The sequence below is a fragment of the Podarcis tiliguerta genome, assembly GCF_965153285.1.
Source record: "Podarcis tiliguerta genome assembly, chromosome: 4".
NCBI classification, from domain to species: domain Eukaryota; kingdom Metazoa; phylum Chordata; class Lepidosauria; order Squamata; family Lacertidae; genus Podarcis; species Podarcis tiliguerta.
This window is the reverse complement of record NC_139537.1, coordinates 80520718-80548091: the sequence shown is the minus strand read 5'-3', so window position 1 is coordinate 80548091 and position 27374 is coordinate 80520718. Positions and strand designations below refer to the sequence as shown.

The 27374-nt window shown below is 44.3% G+C and overlaps 1 protein-coding gene across 5 annotated transcripts in view; it reads right to left on the bottom strand.

The window, feature by feature from the left end:
- The window catches only part of TMTC4 (transmembrane O-mannosyltransferase targeting cadherins 4), a 71737-nt gene extending 45004 nt beyond the window's left edge, over positions 1-26733 (bottom strand). The window contains exons 1-8 of one of the 5 annotated variants that reach the window (XM_083437786.1): positions 26660-26733; positions 22613-22820; positions 20872-20934; positions 17606-17810; positions 13485-13638; positions 8967-9047; positions 5892-5997; positions 5221-5288 (exon numbers count right to left, since the gene is read on the bottom strand). In XM_083437786.1, coding sequence (XP_083293912.1) covers positions 5221-5244 — 24 coding nt within the window. In that variant the 5' untranslated portion in view covers positions 5245-5288; positions 5892-5997; positions 8967-9047; ... (3 more) ...; positions 22613-22820; positions 26660-26733. Of the gene's footprint in view, positions 1-1030; positions 1210-5220; positions 5289-5891; positions 5998-6091; positions 6859-8966; positions 9048-9184; positions 9397-13484; positions 13639-17605; positions 17811-20871; positions 20937-22612; positions 22821-26659 lie in introns of those variants that run through there. The other 4 variants (XM_083437787.1, XM_083437785.1, XM_083437788.1 and 1 more) reach the window with 4 other exon arrangements.
- Between the last annotated feature and the right edge of the window lie 641 nt (positions 26734-27374).

Sequence of the window (27374 nt, the reverse complement as noted above, 5' to 3'; positions counted from 1 at the left end):
GCATACACAGGGTTGCATGCTTCAGCCTGTCTGCTGGTTTCTGTTGTCTTTGTTCTGTAGCTCTTGCAGGGCATGGGGTAATGCGTGCCACTTTCTGGCATGTCATCAAAAACTCTAAAACGATCATGTAAATGTTCTTTCCTCCCCCTTCCACAATTTGGGAAGAAAGATGGAAGACCCACAGTAAAGACTCTGCCAATCAGAAGTTTCCACTTAATTGGCAGAGTTTCAAAATAATAATAATCCACAACTAGGCTGAACAGGAGACCTTAATAAACACAGGCCATTCTTTAAAATAAAAACCCATGGAACTTGTGCTTTCCCCAAGGAAGAATCCAAACTCGTGTGTTTAAAAAAGAGCCAAGCACTGTGACTGCAGACAAAAGACGAGGTGAAGATCCCAGTTCCCCCTCTGGATCTGTTATCGAAAGTGGTTCAGCACAGTGCTGCGAAGAACATCATTGTCTAATAGCAATCTTGTGGAAAGGAAACGTGCAGCTGATCCGATACGCGCCTACTCAGAAGCCAGTCCCGCTAAGTTTAATAGGGCTGCTTTTCCTCGCAAGATGTTTTAAGGACTGCATTTCCCCAAACCCACAGTGTAGCAAAGGCAGGTAACGCGGTCCTCGGAACGGAGATGGGGATGGAACGACCCCAGAGGATCGGGGTCGTGGCGGGGGGGGGGGAGAGGTGAGGCGGGGAGGCGATCCTAACAACTCTAGCAAGAGAGAAAGAAAAGAGCAAGGGAGTTGTGGCTGTTATGAGGAAGTGCCTGAAAAAGTGACCTTGGTGGGATCCGTCCCTCGCCAGAGAGCCACCTTTTGTTTGCGTCTCGTGTGCTTCCTTTTGTCTTGGGAGTGCGCTCTGGAGGTGGGTGCGGAACCGGGCGCTTCCCCTGCCGCATAGAGCACCCAGGGGCGCTTCCCACGCAGAGGGACCCCTTCCCATCTGCCGCCAGCCCTTGCGCCCTCCTCGGGGCCCCTCCAGACCCAGACACGCGCGCATGCTCCCCGCCCCGCCCTGGCTTTACCTGCAGCTAGAAGGAGCCCGAGCGGCATCTCCCACCCGAGCGCGCAACTCTGATCCGCGCTCTCCTGCTGAAGCCGCGGGGCCGCGGGATGGGCCGGGCTGGGGGAGGAGCCGCCGTGCCTCTCCGCTCCCGAAAGATCCCTCCGAGCCCATTGGCTCTCCGGACTTCCTCCTCCTCCCAGCCCCGCTGTAGTAGCAGCACTCGCTCATTGGCGAGGCGAGGTTGACGTCTGCAAGGCGGAGCGCAGCCAGCACCGGGGTGGGGCGCAGGGGAGGCGAAGCGAAGGGGAGCGGAGCCCGAGCGTGGGAATCTTGCTTGCCCGAGGTCTGAACTGGAGGTGTGAAGGCGACGGTGGAGATGTCCACGCAGGCACTGAATATGGAACTGTCCTTCCCGCGCGCTGTACAAATCTATAGTGCGTTTTTGGAGTGCTGCGTACAGAGTTCTGGGCGCCTCGCGTCAAAAAGGATATTGAAGAGTTGGGAAAGCGATCAAGGTGGATGGAACGACTCCCCGATGAAGAAAGGTTGCAGCATTTGGGGGGAAAAGGCGAGGAAGTGGCGGCATGTTACAAGTTTATAAAATTATGCACTGCGTGGAGTAAGCAGCTAAAGAAAAATGTTTCTTCCTCTCTCATTTGTTGTTTAGTCGTGTCTGACTCTTCGTGACCCCATGGACCAGAGCACGCCAGGCACTCCTGTCTTCCACTGCCTCCCGCAGTTTGGTCAAACTCCTGCTGGTAGCATCAAGAACACTGTCCAACCATCTCATCCTCTGTCGTCCCCTTCTCCTTGTGCCTTCCATCTTTCCCAACATCAGGGTCTTTTCCAGGGAGTCTTCTCTTCTCATGAGGTAGCCAGAGTCTCAGCTTCAGGATCTGCCCTTCCAGTGAGCATTCAGGGCTGATTTCCTTAAGAATGGAGAGGTTTGATCTTCTTGCAGTCCATGGGACTCTCAAGAGTCTCCTCCAGCACCAGAATTCAAAAGCATCAATTCTTTGGCTATCAGCCTTCTTTATGGTCCAGCTCTCACTTCCATACATTACTACTGGGAAAACCATAGCACTATCATGGGAAATCCGACGAAGCTGGATGTTGGAAGGTTTAGGACACATTTAATGTGCAGCACATAGTCAAAACTATGGGAACTTGCTCCCTCAGGAGGGGGTGATAGCAACAAGCTTGGATGGCTTTAGAGGACGATTGGACAAAATCATGGAGGAGAGAGCTGACAGGGTCTACTAGCCATGACGACTGTGCTCTGCCTCCACAGCTGGAGGCAGCAGTGCTTGTGAACAGCAGATGTTTGAACCATAGAAGGGGAGAGAGTGTTCTTGTGCTCATGTTTTGTACCCTGCTTTTGGCCCCAGGCATGTGGTTGACCACTGCGAGAACATGATGCTGGACTAAGCAGGCCATTGGCCTGATCCAGCAGGCTACTCTTAGGTTCTTATGTTCTTAGAAAATATTTCTGGGTTGCAGAAAGGCACAGTCTTTGCAACCCTATTTACAAGGGGCAGGGGCACATGTATTTATTTAATAAAATTTATATAGTGCTTGATTGTAGAAGAAAACCTCACTGCAGTTTCCAAAAAGATAAAACAACAGAGTAATCGCTTAAAAACAAAACCTACGGCCATAATTTATGGCCCACATAAATCTTTTTCTGTGGCTTCAGATTCCAGGATCAGTAGGATTTCTGGTAGTATTTCTATCTATTTTCTTCTGGCAAGGGGCCCTGTGAGCCCCCTGAGGGAGTGCTGGTGACTGTATGCCAAGCCTAAGTCATAATCAGAACTTAGAAAGAGTCCTGTAGCATCCTGAAGGACAACCCATTTATTAGGGTATAAACTTTAGTGGACTATACCTCATTTTATCCAGTAACGTGAACTGTTATCTTAAGTCTGCAGATATATATATGAGGAATAATAATAATAATAATAATAATAATAATAATAATAATAAATTTTATTTATACCCCGCCCTCCCCAGCTGAAGCTGGGCTCAGGGCGGCTAACAAAAATCAAAATAATCCAACATTCTAAAAACCTTTCATTATAAAAATTAATTAAAATCAAATTGATGGCAACCATTAAGCAAAATTCTGTGCAGATTGCCATAGGAGGGTCTCAGGCTGCGCCCTGACCAAAGGCCTGGTGGAAGATGTGGAAGGTGTGAGATGTAAAACCATGAGATGAGAAGGAAAGGAAATGCAAATATATATTCATACATCTAAAATCAGAATTCTCTTCTGACTTAACATGGCATGCCAATGCTGGGAAAGAGCTGCAGACACAGCGGCCTGCCATGAAAAAAAGGTGACGACTGTTCCTACTACCTCTAGGTAAAGGTAAAGGGACCCCTGACCGCAAGGTCCAGTCACGGACGACTCTGGGGTTGCGGCGCTCATCTCGCTTTACTGGTCGAGGGAGCCGGCATACAGCTTCTGGGTCATGTGGCCAGCATGACTAAGCCACTTCTGGCGAACCAGAGCAGCGCACGGAAACGCCGTTTACCTTCCCACTGGAGCAGTACCTATTTATCTACTTTCGAACTGCTAGGTTGGCAGGAGCAGGGACCAAGCAATGGGAGCTCATCTCATTGTGGGGATTTGAACCGCCAACCTTCTGATCAGCAAGCCCTAGGCTCAGTGGTTTAGACCACAGCCATGGTTTAGACCACACTACCTCTATGTTACCACAATTTAGAAGTTGTGCCTTCCCCATCACTTTAAATGTTGGGGAGAAAAGGAAGATTATTGCTATTGCTATTCTATAACCCAGCTTTGAGACAAGAAAGTGGTTAAGAGTCATTCAAATCCAGCTGACCTTAAAGATGGGCTGAGCCATGGGGAGCCCAAATCACTTTTTAAAAAAGTAATAATAATAATATGAAAGAGCTGTGGTTACTTTCTGTTATGCTTCACTGATTTTTTTCCTCCAGAGAGCAGCAGTTTCTTATTTCCAGTTCCTAGTTCAATACAAGGGTGCAAACACAATCTGAATAACAGACAAGTGTTTGAAGAGCTCTGCACCACAAAATATGCTTTGGTCACCACCCCATATTGGAGGTCCATACCACAAGGAGACTACAACCTGAAGCTTTATTTGGCACAGAGTGCTCTCAAACATTTGCTTCCTTGGGTAACTCACCTGTGAGTTATTTATTTAGCATGCACACACATTATTTTCAGAGTATGGCATAACTGCTCAAAAGCAACATTGAATGGATTTACTTTTAACGAATAAATGAATGTAAGATTCAAGATCTATTCATTCATTCTGGCAAACTGGAAGAAGTCATTAAATTTTAGACGGTATGATCCTCTATTATAACATCCTAATCTGCATGGCGCTTTCCCTATGCTCTTTTAATCACAGGTCAAATATGTAAGAAAACGCCCGCTTTTAAAAACCTAACCCAAACAGATTAAGGTAACTAGGGAACCAACCCAAAGCAGTAATGCTTTCTTCTTCTTCTAGAATATAATTATCTTCCTAACTTTACAACATAGGGGTCAATAACTGTGTTCTCATTTCAGTTAAAATATCCTTTCAGTGGCCATTCATTTTGCATTGCAGTCTCCATACTGCTGTCATTAAGACCAATGATCCAGATATAGCAGGGTAGTCATGACATATTAACCAGTGGCCTTTATAGCTGTGTTAAAAATGAAATACAGTAAAGTTACTACAGTGCAGTATAATGTCTTTATTTGAAGTGGAACTATTGCTTTCCCTAACTCTTCTGCCATTAGTACTCTGGTCTATAGAACAGCAACCCTGAAAAGTTTATGCGAAATAGAGATAATGGGTTTGTAGGCTGATATTCAACTAAGTTTTACTCTTAAGTAGCTGCCCAGAGTGGCCTGGGCAACCTAGTCAGATGGGTGGAGTACAAATAATAAATTATTATTATTATTATTATTACTCAGAGTAGACTCATTGAAATAAATATAGCCTCAATTAAAACTAGGGCCAATGTTCATTAACTGCAATGGGTCTACTCTGTGTAAAACCTAATTGAGTACCACTCATAGTGTTTGGTTAATCTCTAGTCCTGCAAACTTAACAGTCTGAACTCTTCCCTTCCCCCCAGTTAACCTCAATGCTCTTTCCAGAAAGAAAATTTATTCATGTATAACAATGGAGCATTGTTGTAAATCACATATTTAAGCATAAATTAACTTACTTGAACTTGAGTAGTTGTAACCATCTATGGTTGCCATCAAAAAACTCTTTCTTATGTGGGATTGTATTCTATCAGACAAAACGGGGGTGGGAGTGGGGAGAGACTGATCAGAAGATTTAGTGAAATATGGAACACTGGAATCATTTTTCAAAAATGTAGGTTTTCTTCCGAACTTGCATCCAGCAATAAAGAAGATATTTATCAGAGATAAGAACTGGGGAATGGATTCAACTTGCATTAGATACAGCTACAAGTCTCCTACCGTCTTCAGTGGGGGCTGGAGAAAATTCCCAAGATGCCCAGTGTATAAAATATATTCCAACACATTTTACATCTCTCAAACATTATTTTGAAAATGTTTCCTATGAAGACTAAAAGCATATTTAAGGGTAATAAAACTGCCATAGTATGTTACTTTTATTCCATTAGTCTTTCTGAAGATGTGGTTTTAAGACTACTCTGTTGTAATACATTAGATAGATGGAAATGTAAGCTCAGAGGAGCAGAGCAAATTATATTCCACCAAGTGTTTAGTACATATGGAGCAAGAGAAGGCAAGTTGACCCCCTGCTCAGGAGACCATGGCTGTTGGGTGGGTGGTCTATATATTTTATGAAGGGCAGGGAAAGCAGTCTAGAAGCAAGTAGGAGATGCTACCACAAGAAACTTACCCTTACTTGGTCCTATAGGCAGACCATGGCTTTTGAGGCCTAGGATCCATGTAGCTCCTCCACACCTGGGATTAGGGACCAGGCCTTGCAACAATTCTGCCATTTCCTTGAAAAAGGGAGACAACTGTAAGGGTGACTTAAGAGAAGTAAGAGGAAAGCAGGGCCCATATAAAAGGATTCTGTTTAGTGATGACAATTACCTGAGGAAACTGTCATCCGTGGCCTCCACCCACATTTATTTGTTTGCTTGTTCCTTATTTACTGAATAATTAGGCTCTGTAGTTATTGCTGTCTGGGCATTACACAAAGAAGAAGAAGAAGAGTCCAAACCACAGCCAACAACCAATATGGAAACTGCATTAGACTGAAGGAGGTGAGGACAGGTGACCCCACCTAGGCCCGAAGTCACCCCCCCCCCACCAGGCCTCAAAACTGTCCAAAATTCCTTTTCTCTCTTCTAAAAATCCACAGCTAAAGTTTTCCTCTGTTTTCTCACAATATGCCTAGGCAAACCATTACTTTTATCAGTACGAGAAGGCTTCAAAAAGCTAATGAATAGACTCTGTCAGAGCAAGCCTGAGAACTGACTCCTATCTCACTCTAGTTGCAACATCTTGAACACGCTGAACGCAAGGCTCCTTGCTCATCCCCCTTTCCTGGGAAGGGCGCCAAAAGTCCACAAGAGTCCCAAGACAGGAGCTTTCTGTTCATGCTCAGGAAACTCATCGTAGGGCCGGACTCTTGAGGAGGAGGAGAAAGGGGAGGGAACTGGAGGGGAATATATGCTCTGTGCAAATGGCTGTGAACTTGTGCTTGTTTTGTGAATCTATCACACTTGCTCCTTCTACCAGCCGGATGGTAGAATAAAGCTTTTTCTCTGAAACTATTCCTTGAGTGTCTGTTGACTCCCATTTCCCTCTCCCGGGCGCAAAGCTCTTCTCACCTGAGGCTAAAAAGGCTACAAGACCACTACAAAAGGGTACTAAAAAATAAATAAATTTCAAATCACAATGCCAACCATTAAATAAAAAGGAAGTAGAAAGACATTGGGTGCTATGCAACTAAAGCTTTGTACACACTACACCTTTAAAGCCCATCCAAAGTGCATTTGTTCCCTCAAATAATCCTTCTTCATTGCCTGTAGGGGGCAGTTATATTTGTTTCCTTCAGACTGTCCTTCCTTCCTACTGTCTCGCCACCAATTTATCTTGACTAGACATCTCAGCACCACACACATGGCCTTCTGCTTAGTTTCCCCCTGGAGTAATTTCTCTCAGCAACTTCACAGGCCTCTGTAAACACCACACACACACACACAAAAGATTCACTGCCACAGGGAGGAATATCCAGGAACTGGGAGCAGCAAATATTACTTTTCTTCACAAAGATCAGCTCTACTCCCATCTCTCTTGTCAGAATCAATTGTCATCCCCAAAGGCACTAAAATAAATTTGGTGCTTGTACAGGCATTCGCCGGAGGAGAGGAAGGAACACAGTGCTGCTTCCCTTTCCACTTCAGGAGTGTTATCCCTGAACCTGCATTGGCAGATGTGATGGGGAAGGCAAGGGTGGGGGGAAGCAGCCCCCATACATGCTAGCTTGCTGTTCTCCACACCTAGTATTTTTTAAAGTGTCTTTCAGAAATCTAACATGTGGAACAAAGCTTTCCCCTGAAATGCATTCTTGCCTATTGTGTGCACATCTGTGTGTTTTTTCTCTTTTTCCTGTCACTGTAACCTGACAATAGTAGCATGTGCAAATACACGAGGGAAGGGCAACAAAGCTTTGCTGTAGCAAGAGTAGCCCTTGCAGCAAGCGAAAAATGTGTTCGCTTTAACCAAAACAAACAACATCTCCAGGCAGGTGCTAGCATGTATGTGTCGAATGTCTCAAGTTACAGGCAGGGCAGAGAATTCTTTGTTATTGGCCCTATTTTTATTTATATATTGCATTTCTATCCTGCCTTTTTCTCCAAGGACCTCAAGGTGGCATACATGGTTCTCCCCCTTCTCATTTAATCCCCACAACAACTCTGTGAGGTAGATTAGGTGGAGAGGCAGTGACTGGCCCAAGGTCACACAGCGAGCTTCATGGCTGAGTGGTGGTTCGAACCCTTGTCCCCCAGGTCCTAGTCCAACCCTTTAACCAAGTGGCTCTCACTAGTATTCACACATGTTTACATACACTGTGCACAAGTAGATGACTCCTGTGAGCAAGCAATGCTGAGCTGGTGAGATCTGCACTGGTAGCTACTGGTCTACTTCAAAAGCATGGGAGCATAAAATTGTTTTTACTTGTTGGCAAGTTCCACTGCCCAGACTTCCTGGGGAAGGGAACTCCAGAATCAGGAGAAAAAGCCTTTCACATGGGCCAAATCCTCAGAAGGGACAACAAGAAGAGTCCCCACCTGCTCTGGGTTAACCACACAATCGGGGGCAAATTATATTTGACAAGGTGTGTTGCAGAGGCGCCATCTTCTCTGAATGTTGAGGGGCCCTGGATCCCTCAGAAAAAAACATTGGGGGCTGGTGCAAAAGTGCCTTGGCCCCTAGGAGCTGGTGTGTATGGTATGTTGATAAATACCTGAGTCCCAGGCTGTGAAGGGGTTTAGATACCAATACTAAAACCTTAAAGTGGGGCCAGTAGCTTATAGGCAGCCAGGACTAGGGTGGCATCACCCCCTTTTGTATGTACAGTGGTGCCTCGCAAGATGAAAAGAATCCGTTCCGCGAGTCTCTTCGTCTAGAGGTTTTTTCGTCTTGCGAAGCAACCCTATTAGCGGATTAGTGCTATTAGCGGTTTAGCGGCTATTAGCGGCTATTAAAGGCTTAAGGAATTAGCGGATTAGCTGCTAAAAGGCTATTAGCAGCTTAGTGCCTTAGAAAAAGGGGGTGGGGAGCAGAAAAAAACCCCAGGAATCGCAAGACATTTTCGTCTTGCGAAGCAAGCCCATAGAGAAATTCGTCCTGCGAAGCGCATTGAAAAACTGAAAACCCTTTCGTCTAGCGGGTTTTCCGTCTTGAGAGGCATTCGTCTTGCGGGGCACCACTGTATATCCATGTATAGCCATCTCACCTGTAAGTGCAGAAATCCTCAGTTGTAGACACAGTCTGCAGGAGGCAAGAAGGCACACAAAGAGATGCTGCCTTTTCCTTACTTGAGAAGAAGAGAATGGCAGTAATTAGATGATACAAATCCTACACCGCTAAGTCTACTCCTGTAAAAATATACATTGTGCTGTGTCAGGGGGAGACGCATTAATTAAAGCCTGCGAGTGAAACCACCATGACTACCTGAAGAATTTTCAAGTCTGTCTGCATAATGTATTTTCGTCCTCAATTTCTTTTCCCGGCTCTTGATTTCCTGTGGTATGCCATAATATGCTTTTGTTGTTTCTGCACCGACTATGCAACACAGCAACATTTCTGGAATTGAATATATAGTGTATTTTCGTCCAAGATTGCAAACCTTCTGATTCCTCATTGTTCTGCTTCACTGATATATCCTTCAGCAATGATAGAGCAGAAACATCCCTCAGTTTTCCCCATTTCACTGAGAAAAACAGGTGTTCTGTTTTCTAAGAAGTGAGCTAGGAACACATTAGGGAACGAGGCAAATAGGTGAGCTTCCATGGGATTTGGACACAGGCCCTTGCAAAGAACTTTGGCGTTAATTTCAAAATAGTGAATTTCTATGCACACAGAACATACCTTTTTTGCATTCCAATGTCACACAATACCCAACACACAGTATGGTATTCCCACCCCCCACCCAGTTACTAATATTTCCAGGGCCACCCCAATACAGTGGTGCCTCGCAAGACGAAAAGAATCCGTTCCGCCAGTCTCTTCGTCTAGCGGTTTTTTCGTCTTGCGAAGCAACCCTATTAGCGGATTAGCGCTATTAGCGGTTTAGCGGCTATTAGCGGCTATTAAAGGCTTAAGGGATTAGTGGATTAGCTGCTAAAAGGCTATTAGCAGCTTAGTGCCTTAGAAAAAGGGGGTGGGGAGCGGGGAAAAAACCAGGAATCGCAAGACATTTTCGTCTTGCAAAGCAAGCCCTTAGCAAATTCGTCCTGCGAAGCACCTCCAAAACGGAAAACCCTTTCGTCTAGCGGGTTTTCCGTCTTGCGAGGCATTCGTCTTGCGGGGCACCACTGTACCTTTTTCTGTCTGAGGCAAAGGACAAGGCACACACACTCAGTTCCACGTACAGAACTTGATTGGGCTGTCAGTTGAATCTTATTGCAACACCAAAAACAAGATAGCAACCTCGATGCACCTGAGGGAAGAAGACTGGTTTACTGGGTGCATGAGATGCACATACAGTCCTGATGTGGCACACACAGTTCTGTTTCCCAGCAGATGGGAATGGCCAAGGGGCTCAGGCGGAATTGCCTCACTTTGCCTAATGGTAGGGCAGTCCCTGTCTACTTCCAGCTCTTCCAGTTTTGTCTTTTTACTATGCACCCCTATTCTCTGCTCAAGTGCTTACTGTAAAGACCGCTTAAGTCACTGCAAATCCTTTGTTTGCATTTAGTAGGCTCTGTGTTGTTTTTCTGTACAAGAAGTCAAACCCAGGAAGAAAATATTTTGCTAATTTACCATTATGTTTTAAACAATCTCTCTCCCTTTCTTTTTTCCTGTGGGGAGCAGATAAAAGGCTACTTCCGTGAGTAATAAAAACAATTTCAAAATATCTCATAAACCAGGTTGCTGTTAGCAGCTGCAGCCTGCATTGCTACATTATGCATGATTCGTGACACTCGGAGGCAAAGAGGAGGGGAGAAACCCACCCTCTGCAGGGTCTTCCATCAGTGAATTCCAGTGCTAGGCGACGTTCCATCATTTCCTATAATTATGGTAACACAGAGCTGTTTACATATTCAAAATGTGTGTTGTTAATAACAGCACAATGTTCTCGTAATATGCACAATTCAAAATTAATTTTAATGCAGCAAGAGAGATTGTTTCCTCACGCATCTGTTGACAAATAGGTTGCGTGTTATTAAGCAGTAAAGTCACAAGGCATAAATAGCAGACTGTTCGGCGGCCTGGCCACATTTCTCTAAATAATTTTACAACCTTCTCTCCCCTTTCCATAGGTGATATGAACACTGTGTTTTACTCAGCCCACATGCACTTTTTATGTGCAATATGTTTTCACTCCAATAGGCAGCTCAGATTTTCATATCAAGCTTGAGGAAATGATGCAAGGATGTTGGGGTTATAATGTGACATGTCCACCATTCTGACCTTTCCCTTTTCTCCATTGCATGGTGTGGATCTGACCTTACTTGCAAGTTCTGTTGAAGTGACTGGGCTTTAAATGTTTTGGTCCGACCTACCAATATGCAAAGGGACGCGGGTGGCGCTGTGGGTTAAACCACTGAGCCTAGGGCTTGCCGATCAGAAGGTCAGCGGTTCGAATCCCCGCGACGGGGTGAGCTCCCGTTGCTCAGTCCCTGCTCCTGCCAACCTAGCAGTTCGAAAGCACGTCAAAGTGCAAGTAGATAAATAGGTACCGCTCCGGCGGGAAGGGAAACGGTGTTTCCGTGCGCTGCTCTGGTTCGCCAGAAGCGGCTTAGTCATGCTGGCCACATGACCCGGAAGCTGTACGCCGGCTCCCTCGGCCAATAAAGTGAGATGAGCGCCGCAACCCCAGAGTTGGCCACGACTGGACCTAATGGTCAGGGTCCCTTTTCCTTTACCTTTACCAATATGCAATGGAAGCTTTCTTCGCGTTATAAAAGAGCAGATGTGGTAGAGGAATTCCAACTGGGACCATAGATGGAGAAAGGGAAGAAGCTTCCTCCATTGCATGAGACAATCTTGACCCACCTTGCCCCCAACACACTATTTGTTAAAGAAAAATCAACCATGCAAGGGCAAAGTAACAAACATCATGTCTAGTTAGGGCCTTTGTTGGCAAATCACAGATGGCCATATGGTGCTCCTCAGAGGCTGGTGGGAAATCTCTGGCCCATGGGCTGAATGTGGCCCCCTAGGCTTCTCTGCCCGGCCCTCAAGGCTGTCCTGAGGCCACAGGTTCTCTCTGGCCCAGCTCTATGCCACGCAACCTTGAATTGTGATTCAGAGGGTTGCACATGTGTGCGTGTGTCCATGGAAACTTTGGGCTTTTGTGTGGTTGGAATGCAATCTGTTGTACAAAGCTAAAAGTCACTTCCATTGCTCCTTTCAGCTTTTGTCTCTGATTCAGCACCCCATAAAGGCAAATGAGTGTTGGAATACTGCCAGGGAGATAAAGTCCATCTTGACTCCACGTCGTCTCCGGACATCCATCAATCTCCCGTAGACACGCAGTATCAGCAATTAGCGACAGGAACTCCAGAAATAGCTTGCCAAAGATCCAGAGCTCTTGCACGCTCTATCAGCAGATATACACAACGGAAGATGCACACAGGAGAGCATTATTTAGAGGTTTATTCAGCGTTGATCAGAACAAAGAAAACCCATGACTGCCTGCAAGAGTTTCCGGCAGTGAGAGAGAAACGAAAGCAAAAGCACAACAGAAACATCCTGTGAGACAGGAAATACGCAGGCTGTGACACAAACATCCTGCTCCCTTTTAAGGTGGAACGGAAATATCCTAACAATGAGATGGTGCCCTCAACCAGCTCCCACTTGCCTGCCTTCTAAATGGCAACCAGTCCAGTGGGTGCCCCCGGCTGTCAAATTTCTCCTCCTTAAACTCAGCTTTGCTCTTGTAGAACACAGCAGGGAGGAAGATAGGGGCAAAACTAGAATGAATGGCCTCCCCCTGTCATTGGCTCTGGCTTCACCAGCCATTGGACCTCCTGCTTTCTGCCCTTCCAGTCCCAATGTGCAGGCGCCACCACAGCCCTGATTCCACCTGTTACTGGCATGTGGCTCCTTGAAGGTTTCCCATGAGGGAATGTGGCCCTTAGGTGAAAAAAACCAAACCTCTCTACACTGTGTCTATGGTAGGTTTATATTTCTGATTGCCAGTAGACTAGTGGCTTTTATGAAATACTGAACTGCATTGGGATTCTTCTTCCCCTCTTACTCCTGCAGCTCTCTCAATTTGTTTCTGCCCTTTCTTTGCTGTACAGTGGTACCTTGGGTTACATACTCTTCAGGTTACATACGCTTCAGGTTACAGGCTCTGCTAACCCAGAAATATTACCTCAGGTTAAGAACTTTGCTTCAGGATGAGAACAGAAATCGTGCTCTGGCGGCGAGGCGGCAGCAGGAAGCTCCATTAGCTAAAGTGTGCTTCAGGTTAAGAACAGTTTCAGGTTAAGAACAGACCTCCTGAACGAATTAAGTACTTAACCCAAGGTACCACTGTATTGTGAATTGCAGTCCTAGAAATGTGTTCTATCTCCTTTTCCATTGTTTCTCCCTTTCCTCTGCTAAATTACCCATCAAAAAGAGCTTAATATCGCTTTTACAACTCATGTCACATACTTCACTGGGCTCATATGTCCTGTAACTGTTTTGCAGTCTTGGAAGCTTTCCAGGAAAATGGACGGAGGTTTGGAGGAGGTCAGGCCAACACAATTTTTCATTTTACTTTTGCTACACTGACTAGATTTGCTGTGCCCTTTACCTTCTCCTGCTCGGCCTCATGTCTGGACCTCAAGCTGTTGTAGAGAGCTGAACTTTTCCAGAAGGTGAAGGCAAGAGCGATCTGATGCTGTTATCACATTGAGGCCCAGGTATGCGCCGTCTCTGGCCTTGCACAGCAGATGCTTGTGATGAGACTGCCAAAAGGATACAATAATACATATGTTGTGTGCATGTGCCACCGGGCATCAGAAAATGAAAGAAAACCAATAGGTTGTCCGCTTCCTCACTTAACAAAGTGACATACAGCGAAGTGAAATATGGGAATGTGCATCCCAGACCCATACAGGGAACGCAGATATGAAAGTGTCCTCTGAGATATATCACTATGACAGACTTGGCTGAGACGCATGTAAACGCCTCCACAACAAAAACGTTCTTAAGAAGCAACACCGTGCACTTTATTCAAAACACAAGTAGCCAGTCTTCTTGTCATGTACCATTCAATAGTGAATGGTTGTGACATCCTGAGTCATTACATATCCTCCAACATTTCTCCAATGAAAATACGGATGCCCTATTTAATAATAGTAGTAGCAATAATAATAATAATATATTTATACCCTACTCATCTGAATGGGTTGCCCCAGTCACTCTGGGTGGCTTCCAACATATATAAAAACATAATAAAACGCTAAACAAAAACCTTCCCTATGGCCTTCAGATGGTTGGGGGGTCTTTACCCTCCAGCAGTTCTCCAATGAAAATAGGGACATCCTGGTGGTTTCCAAAAGAGCTCAGGCAGAGGGGTTAGTAAGAACAAGTTCTGCTACTCGGTGTCTCCAAGCAGCGGCTATCACTCCTGGTCTTGTTCCCCTCCAGTAGACTTACACCTGACACCTGGCAAATCTATACCCGGCTGAAACCAGAAATGACTGTGGAAACATACTTTTGGACATGGAGCAAATGTCTCAGGAAAACAATGCCGCCACACACAAAGCCCCTCTCTAAACGGCTGCCGGTTGGTTGGAATAAGCACTCAGGCCAGATGCTTTGCAGAGCAGCAAGGGACACCCTGCTATGAGTCTTGGCTGCGCTCACCAAAAGTTGATCTAAATTTAAAATGGCTTAAAATGGTTTAATCTTTGTGGGCTGCTGTAATGAGCAACCATTACATTGGCAGAGACAACGGGGAGAGGAAAATGGCTTTAGTTTTCCTCCATTACGTTTTTAGTACCGCAAACACTTTGTGTTCACCTTTTGATGTGCAATGTAGCAAGAGGGATCATTTCCTCCCCATTATCCTACGCACTGAGGGCTGGCGGCAACACCTTTGCATCCCGTTGCAACTATCACTCGGATTGCTTCCTTGTGATCAAATTCGGGCATTAAAACCACTTGCTTTGGAAGTGCCTGCTAGATAAATGCCTTCCACTGGGTTAGTTGGCAGTACTTAGGATTTATTTTCTCTCAGTCGTTATTGATTTCCTGCCATATTCATCTTCTAGTGTGCTGGAAACAGGACCAGACCACAAAGTCTTTGTAGAAAAGAAGCACCAATTCTCATGACACACAGACGCCATCTTTTACTGGGTAGAGTGGGTCGGATTCTGGCGACTGATTTCCATGAGGCAAACTCACACCATCACCTTGATGAGAAACCTCAATGAGTTGCCATTTTCTAATGGGAACTCACATTGAAACTGTGGTTCATCATCAGGGCTGTGTATTGCAAGTGAAAAACTTCGATTCTGCACTGAATTATGCAAGATCATAAATTATGCAAATCAAACCTACTTTGTTTAAATTATTCTGCTTCTGATGGGGGCCGGAGAAGGAACTAGGGCACAGAACCCACACCCCTTAAGTGCTAGAACCCAGCTGCCCCTTTGCCTTGTGGGATTGAACAGGCATTGCATTCTGACTCGGGTATTTGTCCTGGCAGCCTTAAGGACTAGAAACCTGCTGATTATATTCAAACAGAAGAAACTCTGCTGAGAACCTAGCTGCCTTTGGCTGTTCATTTTCATCATCTCTCACCTAGCAGCAGCTATTCCATGCAGGGCTGAACCTATAATTTGGCAGAGTGAGTTCTCCAAATTTCCACATCAGCTTGTATTTTTTTTTTTTTAAAGTCCTCATGAAAATTCATCATAATTTTAGCATGAATTGCTCCTGATATACACATTTCTGTATGCAAATCTACCTATTATACACATTTTTGCAAAGCAATTTCACCCAGTAGAACACAATATATATGCGTATATTATGGATATATGCATTTTAATGCATGCTTTCCCCATGCATATGCACGTTTGCATATATCGTTTGGCTGGCAAAATGACTTTCTAAATTTGGAGAGGTTTGAAATTTTGAAGAATGGCTGTGTTTTCACTTCGAAAAGTGCAAGTTGGGTAAGTCCGCCTTTAAACTGAATCAAATTTCTCCCTCACCCTTAGGTTTACATACACATACATATGCCCCATTCTCCTCATTAGGAAACTTTTAAAAAAGATTTAATAAAAATCATTAAAAAATAAAATAAAAATCTCAATTTTCAGCAATTTTAAAGTCTACACATTCAACAGCAACAAACAATAAATAAACATACATCACTTCATTCCAGAACTCAAAAGATGAGGTTCACTAACACAGGCAAAGATGAGAACCTTACCATTCTATTAATGAGATTCATTCAAACAGAGGATCCACCAAGGAAATTTAGCACGTGGGAGGGTTTTGGGGGTGGGTTTTTGGTTGTTGTTTCTTTGGTTACCCAACTGATGTCTTGGCAGGGGTTTGTGGGTCAAAATAAGGCTGTATCAAAGACCTACCAATTATGCTCCTGACAATGGAGCCTAGTATCTTCACTAATCTATTCTCATATAGAAAGGATGTAATTATTTCAGGCAGCAAAGGATAAACAATATTTGGGGGCATGACACATATTGAGGCCAGTAGGGCACCTCGCACATTGTTTTCAGACCAGTAGGCAAGTCAAAACAGAGACATCATGTTAGCATGATCCCCCAACCCCACCCTGGGAAATTAAATAGGCATGAAGTAGTCAAGTACTATGCAACCTGCTTCCAATAATCATAAGGAAAGAAACAGAGGGAGGGTAGTAAACGGAGGCCAGTTTGATCTTCCTGTCTACCTCTTTGACAATATTCCATTTAGTTAATGCTGGGTGCATGCAAATACACTGTCCAGATAGATTCTATTTTTTGCTGTTTTTTATTTTGTGCATGGGGTTTGGTGAACTTTTGTGCATTCTGCATGTCCTGCTGCCATTTTAAAATTGTACTCCTTTTATTAGCATTTTATGGTCTTTAAAATCAGGTTTGCTGAAATACATAATATTGGGTGTCGCACAGAATCGTGCCCTGCAAATTGCATCACAATATTTCCAAGAATTACAGCAATTACACAGCGTTATCAGGAAACTTGCAAACAGGATGTGAAAGCAAGGGTGTCCCTTTGCTCAGTCAATAAATATTAATAGATTTGGACCCAGTTTTCATGGACTCTGTGTGTGGCTTTTGTCCAGCCGTTCTCATGTGAATTCATGTGATCTCTTGCCACCCCCCAAAAAGTACCGTATTTTTTGCTCTATAAGACTCACTTTTTCCCTCCTAAAAAGTAAGGGGAAATGTGTGTGCGTCTTATGGAGCGAATGCAGGCTGCACAGCTATCCCAGAAGCCAGAACAGCAAGAGGGATTGCTGCTTTCACTGCGCAGCGATCCCTCTTGCTGATCTGGATTCTGAGATTCAGAATTTTTTTTTCTTGTTTTCCTCCTCCAAAAACTAGGTGCGTCTTGTGGTCTGGTGCGTCTTATAGAGCGAAAAATACGGTAACCTGTTACACTAGTGCTACATGTATGCACAAGGAGATTGGTGTCTGAGAAAGATAATTCTAAGTTTACATGCCCTGCCTTTTTCAGGTTAAGGGGACCTACAGAGAGTGCTGTGCCCATGCAGCCTCCAAATCAGCATTTCCAATCCCTTATTGTGTGTTGTGATACTAGTGTATAATCTCTTGGGGCTGGTTTCTGGGCTGCAGTGACCTGATGATGGCCTCACTTGCTAAATCTTTGGAGCTGGATACGTCAGCTGCCTGACTTGGATATGCTTCCAGTCTATTTGATTATACAGCAACTTACTTGGCAAACTGAAGACTAGAGTCTGAGCTTGGCTGTCTTGAACTGGTTTCATCTTTCCTCTCCTTTTGGCCTCTATCCATTTGGGCTACAAGTTAGCAGCAGAAAAGGATGACCTTAATAGCTTGTGAGATGGTAAATCCCGGAGTCCTCTACAATATTTTCAACGCATCAGCTCCTGCTGATCTAGAACTGGTCTCCTGAGATTCTGGAAGAAATGCAATGCAACTTAATTCAAGGGATGCTGAACTCATTGTGCTATAGAGATCCCTGTTTGCCACAAATAGATAATTGTAGTTTGCTTCCTTAGTAATTTGACTGCAACGCTGAAGAGTTTGTCTCAGCCTCAGACACCTGTTTGAGTCTTTTAATCTTTTTGTCTCCTTAAATATCAATGCAGTATTGCTAGGGAAGAATGATTAACAGGCGGCAATGCATACCGTCTTGTTCTTCTATGGCTCATATTTATCTGGTGATCTACATAAAGAGGTTGTTAGTGCTGCTCAAGTTATTAAATTTTCACAGAACAAAGCGTACGGCTCCTTTCACAGTTCTTGGCATTTCCCCTCGCTTAAAATATGTGAGATGCGTATGATTGATTTTCCCATTAGAACACATCACAGAACTCAAGCACTGAAACAACTTCTCTGCACCATTTTACTAAAAAAAAGTGAAGCACGGTTTCTATGCAGATTATTTCTTTCTGCCCAGGAGAGGCATATTTTCTGTGCCTTTTGTTTATGCCGCTCTGATCCATGTTTTTCTGGATGTGTCATACGAGAACAGATGGTGGATTAAGGTCTGAGGTAGAGATAAAAAGGAAACACAGAGAATCATTAAAATCTGGAATCAGGGTGGTAGTGAGTCTTGGTGGCATCAAAGGAAAAGGCTTAAGCAGCCGGGGCTGCCCTACATCACAATGTGGATGTAGTGTTTTAGCAAGACACTGGATAAGGGCAGGGCCGGTTCTACTATGAGAGAGACTGAAGTAGCTGTTTCAGGTGGCAAGCATGGGGCATTGTTTAAAAATCAAAAACAAATTGACTTCTGTTTATTTATTTATTTTTATTATAGGAGCATGAGGTCTCATTCATCTGGATTTTTTAAAATTCATGCCAAAATCTTCGGGGGGGGGGGCTGAGGAGGGAGGTGCATACTGAACCAATCACCAACATCTCTTTATATAGGAAATAAAAGACAAAGTAATATCCTCCAACAAAATCCAGTTTTAGTAATGAAACTTCAATGATTTCGGAGTCAGAAGACCTGCAAGCAACCCAGGCCTCACAACACCCTGTACTAATTTGATGAATGGGGAAACAAGCTGCATAGACAGCATTGCAGTTTTGTGACTTGCCAGTGTGCCACGGGACACCTCCTTGAGTAGGGAGAGCAACAAAGGAGGAACCTTCATTCAGTTGGATCTTCTACAAGGATTTTTCATGGAGTTGCCTTCTAATATTGCAGTGGAAGGATGAGTATGGCAGAGCAAGAATTTGGAAAGAGAGGGAGGGAGGGAGGGAGGGAGGGGAGCCCACTGTAAGCAGCTCATGGCAACACTTTGCCTTCCCATCCTGCTCCTCCCAAGGTGACCCATTCAGGCTCTGATGTGGATTCCTGCAAGGGCTGACTTCCACATCTTGGCTCAGTCATTGCGCCTCTTGTGCCCTCTAATGGCTTAGACTGTCATCACAGCATGACGAAAGACCAGTGCATATATTGTATAGCAAGAAATACCGTATGTCTTTTTAAAAACCAGGCTCCACCCACACCAGCCAGTATCTAAATCCCCTGAATGTGAGGCAGATGCATCTCTCAGGGTGAAGAGTTTGTAGCTTTCCACATGTTGCTGGAATTTAATTCCCATCAGTTCCAGTCAGAATGGCAAATGGTCAGGCATAGTGGAAGCTATAGTTTAGCAATAGCTGGAGAGCTGCAGTCTCCTCACTCCTCATCTATATGCATATGAATGATCTCTAAGGCACTATCATTTCACATGGGTAATGTGGTGAGGCTAGTTTGGAACACCAGTGGACTGCTTGTCCTTTACCTGCCCACCCCAATAACCACCTATTATATAAATCTGCACAAGTATGTTGTTGTTGTTTAGTCGTTCAGTCGTGTCCGACTCTTCGTGACCCCATGGACCAGAGCACGCCAGGCACTCCTGTCTTCCACAGCCACCCGCAGTTTGGTCAGATTCATGTTTGTAGCTTCAAGAACACTGTCCAACCATCTCATCCTCTGTCCTCCCCTTCTCCTTGTGCCCTCCATCTTTCCCAACATCAGGGTCTTTTACAGGGAGTCTTCTCTTCTCATGAGGTGGCCAAAGTACTGGAGCCTCAGCTTCACGATCTGTCCTTCCAGTGAGCACTCAGGGCTGATTTCCTTAAGAATGGATGCGTTTGATCTTCTTGCAGTCCATGGGACTCCTGCACAAGTATACCTTATCTCTAAGTCATTTATGGGATTAAAGATTCTACTGGATTTTCCTTAAGTTTAAGAAAAGGAAATGGCCAGTTTACTTATAAAACCTTCTTCATCCATCTATTTTGGATTAAATGAATGGATCTTTTTTTAAGAATGTCCCCGTTTTCATCTCTGTATTGTTGGAAGGTATGCATTTTAATAAGGATCATATGAATATTTTAATCTAATAATATCCCTTGGGGGCAGGGACCTGTTCTTTTGTACTATATAAAGCACCGTAGCTATAGAGGGCAGCTGTTAATTAATATATTTTAACATGACTAAAGAAATAATTAGAAGCAGTGCAACCTCACTGAAATAAGTGCTTTTATGTGATACCATATCATTGTAGCAATTTGGAGAGGAGTAGCTGTGCAGAATATACAACGAAGAGTCTTGTGGCACCCATATTATTCCGTGAACTTTTTTTTTTTTATGTCCTGGGGAATTAGAATCATAGAATCATAGAGTTGGAGAGACCACAAGGGTCATCGAGTCCAACCCCCTGCCAAGCAGGAAACACCATCAGAGCACTCCTGACATATGGTTGTCAAGCCTCTGCTTAAAGACCTCCAAAGAAGGAGACTCCACCACACTCCTTGGCAGCAAATTCCACTGTCGAACAGCTCTTACTGTCAGGAAGTTCTTCCTAATGTTTAGGTGGAATCTTCTTTCTTGTAGTTTGGATCCATTGCTCCGTGTCCACTTCTCTGGAGCAGCAATTATTCAGACCATTGCATTATAATGCATATTTCTCATTTTGCAATGTTACCAGAAGAAAGAGAATAAGCAAAACTCACCCCTGCTTTGCATGGACCCAATCTCATGAAGCTGACCTCTGGTAGACCTCTGATGCTGCACACCTGGTAGGAAGATGCAGTGTAAACGTCCCACATCTTGATTCTGTTTTGCCATGCGCCAACTCCTGCCCCTCGCTCATCTCACTATAGGATGCAAAACTGTGCATCTTGGGCACTCCTAGCAAGCGTAAAATAGATGACACTTCAGTGTCCCTGTTTTCTCTGGGAGCATGCCACAAACGATCATTCAGCCCCAATAAGTTAAATACCCTTTTCCGTTATGTATAGAAGAGGCTTCTCGGCTTGAGCCCTTGAGGAGCACTGACGTGTAATATGAAAACCATGTTTTTGATAGCCTTGTTTTGTGTTAGCATTTGGCATAGTGACTCCAAAGACAAGGCTTTGAAATGTAGATGTGAATTGTGTAACTGTACCCAGGACAGTGCTGTGCTCTTTGCTCCAGGCTGTCTGCCACAAAAACATGAATGACTCCACTGTCCTATACTCTGGGCAAGAGTGTGATCATCTGTAAATTTCTTGACAATGGTGAAATGCACAGCCAGCTGCAGTGCAGCTGCGGTTTTCTCACTACTGACTATTTGCCCCAAACTTGGATCTTGGCATCCAGGAATTGTCCTTTTATACCTCCCCCCCCCCCCCCGACATCAACAGATTGGTGATTGTGTGTCAGGGGCTGGTCTGGATCTGAAGATTGAGGAATGCAATCGCAGGAAGATCAGTTCCTAACAGAAGAGGAGGGGGAATATTCACATTCAAGGTAAAGTTCTCAAACTAAGACACTATTTCTGGTTTTGCGGAGTTTGTAAACCAAATCGTTCTTAAACCGGACTGTTCTTAAACCGAGGTACCACTGTAATAATATATGCTTTAAATACTCAGGTTCAAGTGCAAAGGACTCTACCAAATCATACATGATGGTGTGCTCTGCTGAAATTTTTACTTGCAGAAGGATTTTCATGCTCATTAGCTGTCTATCTCAAACCATGCCATAGTAGCAGTAGCAGCGGCAAACAATGTAAAATTTAAAATCACAATTTGAGGGAGTATTTAACAGGTTCCTTAGCTGAATCTAAGAAATTAATAAAGGGAAACCAATGTTGCATATAGGTCACAGAAGAAAAGATATAAGGACTTGCATAATGATACTATAAAATTTTATAAGGTACCAAATATTTGCATGACAATACTTGGATAGAAGACCATTTTGATTTCTACTGCATGGCAATTTGGGACTTTGCTGCAAAGAGAACAATACTAATGAGGTCCCTGCGCAATTTGAAGATACTGAAGCATTAAAAATGATTTAATAACAAATGGATCATGTGGGGCTACAGAACCTGTAATGTTGAAAAGTCTTGATCAAAAGCCCTGAGTATTATGACAGGGCCCCCATTAGTGGGGGGGAGGGGGAAGGGAGGGAAGACTAGATTTTTTCCTAGCAAAGGTATGAACAAAACTTTGTCATCTGCTTGAGCCTTAAAGTCATAACAGTGCCAAATGCTCAGTAACTTAAATGTTTGTTCATGTATCATACAGGTGCATTTTGCTAGGGAACTGTGAGTGGCTGCTATTATGTTCCCCACTGAGTGATTGGCTGGTATTTGGTTCCCTATTGAGTGTACAGCCATTGGCATAATCCACTGAGTGTGGCAAAGTTCTACATGGCTACTTTGCATGTTTTTAGGCCCGCCAGGTAGCAACCCAGATAGCAAGCGTTTACCTTCGAATGCAACCATCATCAAGCAGGAGACGAAGTAATTACAGCGACTTCCATCTATTCCTCTTGCTGATGTAGGGAAAACACTCATTCCTGATGGTGGCAGATGAAGGGTCTAGACAACAGGCCAGAAAGGGGTGGATGAGAATTTGCCCCCCTGCTTGATGTGCATTTTAAAAGTCCTCTTCATAAATCCTTATCATTGTGGAACCTCAGGGTGAAGGGTACATAATAAATTAAAATATTCATCAGCAGCATCATGAAATCATGGAAGGAGCAAAATCACACCTAATTCACCTTTTTCATCATCCGCATAAAAGCATGCAGTTGTGTGGAAGACCTGTGCATGTACAGCTGGTGGCTCCCAGTGTACACCTTTCACCTATCAAAGGGTACCAAGTTTGGGAAGATGCACAGAGGTTAGGGGATGATGACAGAGCTGGCAGAGACAGCAATTTGGGGAAGTGGGAGAGGAAGTGGGCGTGATCCTTGTGAGGTATTTACAGTGCAGTCAAACCAACGATGCATATTTGCTAGATAGGCACATCATAGGAGCTGAAGCTCATGGAGTTTTCCTGTAAGTTTGCTAGAGTGAACTCTGAGCGCCACTCCCACTATAGCTATCTATAACCTCCTCACCTAACTGGGCACTTCCTCTTTGCTCTTCATCTCATCACCAAGCCAGAAATGCAAGAACATATGCTAAGTCCACTGTTCAGACACCATCTTAAGCTAGGCTTAAGCATGTATTTGCTATTTTAAGCCTGCCTGAACGAAGTGGCTGTATCTTCAGCTAGTATTCTGAGTGAGCAAATGTTACCTTTATCTTTTACAAGACTGTTTGTGTGATTATTATTTTAAGGGGAAGAAAAGTCTGCCTTAAAGCATCCTGGATTACTTAAAACTAAAAAGCTAAAACTAGCCTGTCTAAGCTTCCCTCTTAAACTGCAAAGGGATGCACTCTGCTGAACATACAGAAGGATATTTAACAGATATATCCTCTCCTAGCATTTACCGTATTTTTCCGTGCATAAAACGCCCCCATGTATATTTTTGGGGACTCCAAAACACCTCTCAGCACTACTCACGTATAAGATTAGCCCCAAATTTTAAACCAATTTTTTTTGGTAAAAAACCCCCTGGTATTATACACAGAAATATACGGTATTCACATCCCTACAATCCTGACTATAGATTGCCAGATTTACACATATCAGGATTCCTTTGCTTTATAAACCTTCACAAAATGAGGCTGTTTAGGATATACTTGGCAGCAGTTTGAAGGGGCAGCGTATATCTAGCCATCAGATCAAATTTGTTCGTGGCTGTCTGAAATCTGTTTGGGAAAATTACACATGCTCAGTTCAGAAAAGGCACATCTGCACAGGGAACAAGAATTGCTTTCTCCCTTCTCACACTCCTTTGTGAAGGAGAGCTGCAGTGTGCCAAACCACAACACTGTTGAGGAAGTGAATCAATAGCATTAGTATTCCTTTTCCTAATGAGAAGATGTGGAGAAGGTCATGACTCTCTCCAGTACAGCTATTAAAGCTGGAAGTGTTGATATGTGCGTCTGCTGTCTATCCACTACAAAGCGTGGCATTTCCTTACAAAATTTTGTGTACTTTATAAATGGGCTTGCCAGTAACCTCACGAGCTGAACCTCAAACATAAGGGCCTCTTTGATTATTAAGTACTCCTTTCTAACCCTCAGGCCAATTATAACATCCCATAAACAGCAGCAAATGTTGTTTGTCTCTGTTCAGTAGCTTTTTTGCTAGAATGCTTTGAACCTGATGTGTCTTAATAAAAGGTAATTTGGAGTGTGCTATGACTTATCGGCAATATATACAGTATTACTTGAGCAAACGTTGCTCATAAACCTTGAGAATCCAATTAAAGTCGTCCTACTAGGGATGCAAGAAGGCATCATTTTCCGTTCCAAGGTGTATTTGCCATATGTTTCCGTTTTCCTGCAGTTCATCTTCTACCAAAAACTACATTATTCATCTTGCTGTCCACCATGGCAAAATTATGGTGCCATTATGTTATTTCATCCCATTCATGTCAATGCACAGGTGACACAAGGCAAGGTGAGTAGGCGGGGCGGACATAATCAACTGCATATTGCTTGCTGACTGAAAGCAGTAACAGCAGCGAATCGCAGCTGGAGGAGGAGGTAAGGACAGAGAGTGAAGAGCTGTGAGTGATGGTGGTGGGACCGTTTCCCCATCCTCCGGACCCCCTGGGAAACTCAACAGCTAGGTATGGAGGGTGCAGCTGAATGGGACACAGCAGTGTACAGAATGAGCAAGTACCATCTACCATGGGCCCGCCCCAAGTAACCAAGTCTAGAGTGAGAGACTAGGGTGATGCCTGCTGTTTCCAGGAACTCTTCTCATTGTGAGATTTTTGTGCATGAGCCGAGTTTGTTGGACCCTGGCTCAGAACTCAGAGACTGAGAGGGAGGGTGTGTCAGAAGGAAAACAATTTGTTATTGCTTTATATATATTAGTAACCTTGTATTAGGGACGCGGGTGGCACTGTGGGTAAAACCTCAGTGCCTAGGGCTTGCTGATCGCATGGTCGGCGGTTCGAATCCCCGCAGCGGGGTGAGCTCCCGTCTTCGGTCCCAGCTCCTGCCCACCTAGCAGTTTGAAAGCACCCCTAAGTGCAAGTAGATAAATAGGTACCGCTTTATAGCGGGAAGGTAAACGGCGTTTCTGTGTGCTGCGCTGGTGCTGGCTTGCCAGAGCAGCTTCGTCACGCTGGCCATGTGACCCGGAAGTGTCTCCGGACAGCGCTGGCCCCCGGCCTCTTAAGTGAGATGGGCGCACAACCCTAGAGTCGGACACGACTGGCCCGTACGGGCAGGGGTACCTTTACCTTTACCTTTAACCTTGTATTAATGGAACATTTTTATCTGTAACACTGTATTTTTGTAATATTTTGTTGTTGCTTCAGGTTTTTTTCTGTCCTGGGCATGAATAAGCAGAGGCGGGCAATTTCCTCTCCCGTTTTAATTTCTATCAATTCTTGGACTTCTTTATTCCAGACTCTCCCTTAGCACTCAGCTGTCTAGCCCTGAGGGATGAGAGCAGGTAAACCAAGTACAAGGCTTATGTCTCCTGTTTGCAACCCCTCTGGGATTTAGGAGGGGATCAAATCACTTAACGGATGACATTAAAGCCTCATGGGTTGATATTGACTAGTTATAGGTATGGTAAAGGTTATAATTTGTTTTATTAGTGAACAATGTCGAATTGTACAAAGTTGCCTTATCCAACTGAAGCTGAAAGGAGGGAGAAAGGAAGCTGTATGCAAGATCCTTCGAACCCTTGGATCCTGCAACTGTTAAAAGTATAAACCAAGTGTTCTGTGTTGAGCTGATAGTCTGGGTGATGGACCATTAAGGGAAACAAAGGAAAGGGACTCTGTGTGAGATAGCAATGGGTGGGGCCCTCTATCCCAGCTTGTGGTTAGTTAGAAGGACGAAGCCAGAGTTTGGTATGGGTGTAGCCCAGAAGAAAAAGCAGCAGCTGGAGAGAAAGTTTGAGCCATATTTCTGCTTGAATCCAAGGCTGCGACTATAGGAGAAAAAAGACACTTTTGGAGTGTTAATGCTGCAAACCCCTCCATCGTAGGCTCAGGTTGTATATACAGTAAATGCAAATAAACCATATATCGTAAAGACACGACAGTCTCCACTGGGCCTCATTCCAAAAGGAAACACGACCTCTGGGCAAGCGACTGGAACCCCTGGAATCTTGCACGGCAGTATATTGGTGCAGTATATTGTTGCACTCTCCTCCTAGAAGGGAATATTGAGTTGCAACCGATTATTTGAGGGCTGCTAACATGGAAGCACATTCTACAGAGTGGTCAAGTTCACTGTGATGAGAGCCAAGCTAAGCTGTGTGTTTGAGAAAATTGGATATTGATTTATGCACTGGACTGACATTTTAAATTTTTTTTTAGTGTTGTTATTATATTCAACCCAGTGGTGCTAATTCTAGGTTTCACACATTCTTGGAAGATTACAGCACTTACCACCACATTACTGAAGTTCAGAACACCAGATGTGTGATCCTTGGGATTCTATCCTTCGGATAATGGTGTGAAAACTGTGATTAAGCAAAGCAAAATGGTTTCCCCCCCCCAAACTGTATTTTGTTCTCATCCCCCACCATGTCATTCCCTATTCCACTGGACCATCTTACCTACTTTATACTGCATTTCATAGTACCAAATTAGAATACTGTTTTACAAAATCATGTGTTAAATTGTTATTTATGTAAGTACTTTAAATGCAATTATTTCCTCTTCCCTAGGTAAAAAGGTAAAGGACCCCTGGATGGTTACGTCCAGTCAAAGGCGACTATGGGGCTGCGGCGCTCATCTCGCTTTCAGGCTGAGGGAGCCGGCGTTTGTCCACAGACAGCTTTCCGGGTCATGTGACCAGCATGACAAAACCACTTCTGGCACAATAGAACCAGAGCACATGGAAATGCCATTTACCTTCCCACCGCAGAGGTACCTATTTATCTACTTGTACTGGTGTGCTTTCAAACTGCTAGGTTGGCAGGAGCTGGGACAGAGCAACGGGAGCTCACTCCGTCACGGGGATTCAAACTGCCGACCTTCCAATCAGCAAGCCCAAGAGGCTCAGTAGTTTAGACCACAGCGCCACCCGTGTCCCATACTCCCCCCAATCAACATTTCAAAAAGTACAGGATAACCTTATGAGCAAAACAAGGAAATTTTG